This window comes from Limulus polyphemus, unplaced genomic scaffold (genome assembly GCF_000517525.1).
Source record: "Limulus polyphemus unplaced genomic scaffold, Limulus_polyphemus-2.1.2 Scaffold4548, whole genome shotgun sequence".
Taxonomy (NCBI): domain Eukaryota; kingdom Metazoa; phylum Arthropoda; class Merostomata; order Xiphosura; family Limulidae; genus Limulus; species Limulus polyphemus.
This window is the reverse complement of record NW_013670158.1, coordinates 4,287-10,807: the sequence shown is the minus strand read 5'-3', so window position 1 is coordinate 10,807 and position 6,521 is coordinate 4,287. Positions and strand designations below refer to the sequence as shown.

The following is a 6,521-nucleotide window of genomic DNA, read 5'->3' as shown; positions in this document are numbered from 1 at the left end:
GTATTGTTGTTTGTATATTAAAACCTATTTGTATTAAAATAAAACTGTGTGTATTAATCTTGTTGGCAAATATCATAAACTGGAGATATATCGACATATATTTAACCACTAAATTTAAATTATCATTTAGCTCGGTTTCAGACCATTCGAAATTGTAATACGTAACACCTTACAGCGGCAAGTAAGCTTCGTTGAACTTTTCTCGACCATCTCTGTCGATGAGACTCGTGAAAACCGTGGAGAAAACGGCTTTATAGAGCTGAGGAACTATATACAGTGTATTGCGCAACATGTGCTGTAACTACCGTGTTTTGTGCGGTAATTTGTATGGGGTATGGAAGACTAACGCGAATTCGGCCACATTGGTGGGCAATTCAGATTCCAGATACCGCAAAGAATTTAAATCTCCACTCTGATTTAAAGAGAGAGAGTGTACCAGAAAGCTTTATTTGGGAATCAGCCCACCAAACAAGTCTCTCTAACTTGCAGACTGGGCGTTAAAGACACAATAATCAAATTCTTAAAATTATGTTGAATCAAAATTATCGTTATTAACAACCTCTCTGAACTGTTTAGTTCTTATCTTATAAATACCTATTAAATTATGTTATTAGTTTGAAACCTTTTCTTAATTTATGCCGTTTACAATGTTCTCTCACTCTCTCTAGAATTAGTGGGTTTTAAAATATCTAAACACATAAAGATTCAGCATATTATACGATTGGTGAAGAAGTCATCCAGTTAACCAAGTTCAAACAGAACTTCGACAACTAACATGAAGGATCTCATAGCCCACGATCATTATCTGTTCTCGCATCTTAGAGAAACAATGTTTGTAATATTATTTTGATAGAAAAAAAACAACTGAAAACTAAAAATTGTAAACCGAGAAAAAAAAAGATCACCCAAGATATTCCTTCCAAAGATGAACGTGGAGAAGAAGAGTAGCATTGTCTGTTCTACGCGTGACTGTGGAGCAGCTGGGTAAAGTTGTCGTTTGTCCTACTCGAGAATATGAAAGAGAAGTAAAAATATCGTTTGTTCCACTTGTGAATGTGGAGAAGTGTAAAAACTGTGAATTTGGAAAAACAAGAGTAAAGCTGCTTTTTCTTGAAGTGAACCTGGAGAAAGATAGATATCTATATATACATGTTTACTACAGCAATGTTTGGACAACATATATGGAGTTATTTCTTCAAGCGAATCCACAGAACAGTAGCGGGTAAGAAATGATTCTACGAATGAACATGAAAACAAAAAGTAAAAGTAACATTTTTAGAAGTTCCGTTTAAGGTGCAATCAAGAATTAATTATGCAACTTGAAATACACTGAGCAGCAACACATTAGCCAGGCGTTACATACTGACCAGGCATGGCCAGGTGGTTAGGGCGCTTGACTCGCAATCTGAGAGTCGCGGGTTCGAATCCCCGTCTCACCAAACATACTCGCCCTTTCAGCCGTGAGGGCGTTATAATGTAACGGCCAATCCCACTATTCGTTGGTAAAAGAGTAGCCCAATATTTGGCAGTGGGTGGTCATAACTAGCTGCCTTCCATCTAGTCTTACACTGCTAAATTAGGGACGGCTAGCGCAGATAGCCCTCGTTTAGCTTTGCGCGATTTTGAAAACACATATACATTACATACTTAATGAAACAGAGAAGATCAAACGTGAAGGAAACAGGAAGACAGAACCTCATGATCAGACTGGCCATTCATCTGGAAAACGTGGAGATTAAAGATGGCCTTTTTCATGCAAGACATCACTTGGAAAAGATAGGAGGGTGAAAATGGTAACATCAAAGCAAACTGTGCAGATCGTGCCAAGTTACAATATTCTGACTTGTCTATATCATGCCTAATATGACAGTTCACAGATTTTGATTTTCGTAATCATAGACTGGTGGTTTACATGCATCCATATTAGAAATCGGGGAGAGTATAGTGAAGTATTTGAAGCTATCAAAATTGTTCTTCTGTTATCACATAAATGCATAAATATAAGCGGATTCCCTATTACATCAGATGTCCTGGTTAAGAATCAGCAGGAAGTCTGTAATGGCTGGAAGACAAGTTTATGATGGCATCCAATCAGCAGGGGAAAGTCTAGAGGTTAAGATAACTCAATCAATCAATGATCAAGACACACAGTAGTGTGTCTTGTGGCAAGACAAAAAAAAAAAAACTGCAGGACACACTGTGTGTTATTATCAGGAGTGATAGTTTATCAATTTTCCACCTTCTGTAGCTCAGACTGTGGTAATCCAAACTATCACATATTTTTAGTAGATCTGCTCTACTGGACTCTTACTTCGCATACCAAATTTCAAGGTAATCCATTACGAAATACCGGAGATATAGCATCTCCAATTTTGATTGAGTTTCCTTTTTTTTTCTTCTTCGAAACAAAAATACGCAAACTTTACTTGATAAAAAAACCTACTTAATTTTTTCAAATCTGGTACACTGGTAGATCTTTACAACCTACAATTAGGAGTCTCATTTGGTGTAAATATAAGCCACATATGTAAAATTGCTCAACAAAAACCGCTCAAATTTAACGAAAACTTATGCGCACGCCTACGCAAAAAAGTCACATAAGCTATCGGTCTAACATTTTTATCACAGCTTCACCTAAGAGTGAAAGTGGACACTTTTTAGCTGTTTTTTTTTTTTACTCGGAATAAAGACGGCTGATTTAGAGCAGCAAAACTAGACGGTTAAAGGACGTGCAGATACATAAGTATTGATTAGGCCAAGCAAACTAGATAACCAGTTTCTAGCTAAGTATTCAAAAGAATCATAGGAGTGGTCGGTTGTCATTGATTATTCATTGCCAGCACAAATTTACCAACTTTTATGAAATTATCCTCATTAAAGAGCGTTTAGCGTCACGTGATATTAGCTTAAGCAATTAGCATAAATAATGATGCTTGATACGGCTGTACCGATTGCATGAGGGTTATGACAAGAAGCTGTTAATTTAAATTCCATGTCGTTACAATAACGGAAGTTATTAACACTGTTTTAGAAAAATACCACCATATATTTTAAAAGAATCTAGTTGGTTCTGTAAAGTAAAGGCCTGTTCCGAATAATAGGGTTGCGATCCTAAAGTTAATATTGGTTACTATCAAATGTCACTTTCTTATTTGGTGTGTATTGACAAGAAGTCATAATATCTAATATAAAAAAGGTGCCGCCAAAAATGGATTCAGCGTGCGACTCAAAGGAACGAAATCAAAATTGGGGGCCAAACTGGTAGCTACAGTTATAGCATTGATATGAATTTTACAGCAAATATTCATTGATTAGTTATCTAGGCCGCGTATTTTGTTTCACTCACCATCATGTCCCAAATTGAACAAAAGGTTGCTTTTGTTCTTAAGCGCAAAGCTATACAATAAGCTATCTGTGCTTTATTTACAGCGGGAATTGAAACCTGATTTTACGCTGAACAACCGGTGAGAGCGTCAAAAAGGGAAACGTAAAATAGTATATAAATATTGTACAAAGTTATGTTTTATGCGTCCTATCTAGTATGGTTTCGAATTGCCAATAACGAAGAGCAATTGATTTAATTCACCCTAAGTAGTGTGAAGGGTATTTCCATTACATACACTGTATAGGCACACAATGAAGTCACGTAAATCGGTAATTTTTTTATAACGTCACATGTTTAAAATTCCTTTATTCCCGTCTGACTGTTAAAATGATCACGATATCCGTCTCACAAACTTTAGTGGTAAAAACAAATTCTAAATCTGCTAATAAATAACAAGCAGAAATTACAGAAAGTTGTGTATTTTTTGAACATCAAGTTTGGTCGGATAAACAGTCTGAATTACTGACCTAACAACCTGTGATAATTAGATAGTCTACATTTGTATATGAATGTCTTTTTTTTTCGGTCAGGATGCTGACAATTGCTTAAAAATTTGGTCTGGAAACAGATACAAGTTTCAAAAGTTACACTTTAACTATTGTAAAGTGAGAGCAAATAACAGTGGGTAAAATATATCGATCATTCTTATACATAAACTTTACACTTAGAATTTAATGGCTAGAGAGTAAGAATCAGTTATCTCCAGCCCATACTGTAAACACAAACTGGTGGACGAAGTAATGAAGATTACAACAAACAAGAGTCATATAACTAAATGAGAAATTTAAAGAAAATCATGATCAGAAAGCAAATCTTACGTGGAAAAATGTAACATTTATCACGGTTGTTTTCTGGGTTATTGAATCAAAGAAGCAGGCTTTGGTTTATAAGACATTCTTCAATTCCAGAAAAAATAAATATAACATCACTGTTTTCGGTTAAGCACGACCCATGTCTCATTTTTCGACTTCGTTCACTAGGTAACAGGGTTTTAAAAAAATATTCGGAAAAATGAATTAATACTAATACTACTACTAATAATAATTAAATTCGCGAATTTTTCTCCTAGAATTACACCGTTCTTCTGAAGTTTGAAAATTACAGTTAAACCGAGTTTCCGTTAAAACTGTTCTAAAATTACTGGAAAACAGATAATCTAACATAAACCATTAAGCGTTATTGTCAAATGAAACTGAATTATTTAGTCAAGACACTAATTTTTAAGAGTAGTGTTTGTTTGTTGTTAAGCACAAAACTACACAATAGGCTATCTGTGCTGTGCGAATATCGAAACCTGGTTTTTAACGATGCGAGTTCGCAGACTTTCCTGTGTGTCACTAAAGATCATTTTAAAAGTATTAGATACTTTTGTTTTCTTCACATACAACAGCTTTGTTCTCCCCTGTTGATAGATGCAAACACTACTACTACCCATTGATAATCTTTCTGGCTCGGATGAGTAACTTTAAACGGAAATCATTAACCATGAGTCACGTAATAAACCTCGTATATTAAACTCAATTCCAACACACACACACAGCTTTTAGCTCTTAACTGAAAGATTAAATGGTGTCCATATAAACTAATGTGTGGTATATCAGGCTTTATTTTACTCACCACAGTTAACCTATATTTATATAGGACCTGAAAAATATGTAGCACTGATGCTACTAATTCATTCTTCTGAATTATTTAGCAGACAAACTGTTTAATAACATGAGTATTGTGTTGAGTAAATACAACTAAAAACACCGTACATATAACGTACAGTCCACCGCCAGAAGAAGCTTACTTTTTTTTTCGATTTGCCCATGGTTACTGATGAGGGGTGGAAACTGGTATAACTCAGTACCAAGTGATGAATATTTATTTCTAAATTAATGTTGCTTTCGTCCAGACTAAGTGACTGAACAACAAGATTAAAACTTACAAGTGTTATATATATATAGACACAAGTTCTGGTTTAATATTAGATATCTTAACAATGAATACAACTTTCAAAAATATGTTTGTGATACTATATACTTACTTTTGGGGGGAGAATAAAACTCAAGCATGTATCCTGCGGTGGTCTTGACAAGCGCTAATCTACATTTCTCCCACTTCAGTTTCCCATCCAGGTTGTCTCCGGTGAGGTAATTGACAATTCCTTCCTTCACAGATTCCACAATGATTTTGGTTAGCTTTGGTTTCTCAACTTTAGTTCTTCGATCGTGGTGGGAGTGAGACAATTCCACTTCATCTGAATGTTGTTTGTGAAACAAACCTTTTCCTTTCTTTAATCCTTTAAACGATAATCGTCGAAAAAACGGTCTATGATGTGCCTTTGGTGATTCAATTTCTTGATCCGAAAGATCGCTATAATCTTCGTGATTAGCAAGGCTAGCAAAACCACGTAGGCTCTCTTGCGACGCGTTATGTCTAGGTGGCCGGAACTTAACACTCTCAGGCCCGCTTGTTGGAGTTTCCTGGGTTCCGTGACCGTTAGAAACGCTAGATAATCGTCTAGTTTCCACAATACCAGAGTTTCCCTCTCTTCTTTTCAATTCAGCATCGAAGAACTCTTGAAATAAGTCCGCAAATTTCCGGGATAACTCCTGTGCTGCCACTCTCTTTCCGACGCTTGGACGCTCATTGAGAAACAAGCGGTAGCTCGCGGCGAGCTCGGCCGCGACCAGTCTGGCATGTTTTTCACAAAATTCTTGCCACGCTAACTTTTCTTCACTCTCTCCGATGGCTGCTGTAGCCATCACTAACTTTAGATCAAATTTCTACTCTACAAAGACACTCTGATATCGAATATAATCCACCGGAAACGCACGTATTTATCCAACAACAACCAACGACCGTCCTTGCCGCTGCTGCCATGATGAACATGTAGGTTGCTTGCTTTGATCAGAAGTTAATGTTAATTGTATGCGCACTGGTGAATGCGCAAAGGTTAACAATCCTACTACGGTGGCTAATAAGGAATATATAGATGTAAAATTCTAATTGGACGCCTACATTTTTTTACAGTAATCGATTTGGTAAATATTATCATAACTGGTCGTTTAATCCTTATATACAGTGTATTTTCTATCTCCGAGGTAATGGAGTTGAGCAGAAGTTCAACAAAAATTTGGAAAATAATTTT

The 6,521-nt window shown here is 36.0% G+C and overlaps 1 protein-coding gene across 1 annotated transcript in view; it reads right to left on the bottom strand.

The window, feature by feature from the left end:
- Window positions 1-6,248, bottom strand: part of LOC106471330 (SH2B adapter protein 1-like) — a 72,545-nt gene extending 66,297 nt beyond the window's left edge. The window contains exon 1 of the mRNA XM_022399943.1: window positions 5,404-6,248. Within this exon, the coding sequence (XP_022255651.1) occupies window positions 5,404-6,135 (732 nt within the window). The 5' untranslated portion in view covers window positions 6,136-6,248. The remainder of the gene's footprint in view (window positions 1-5,403) is intronic.
- Window positions 6,249-6,521: the final 273 nt, after the last annotated feature.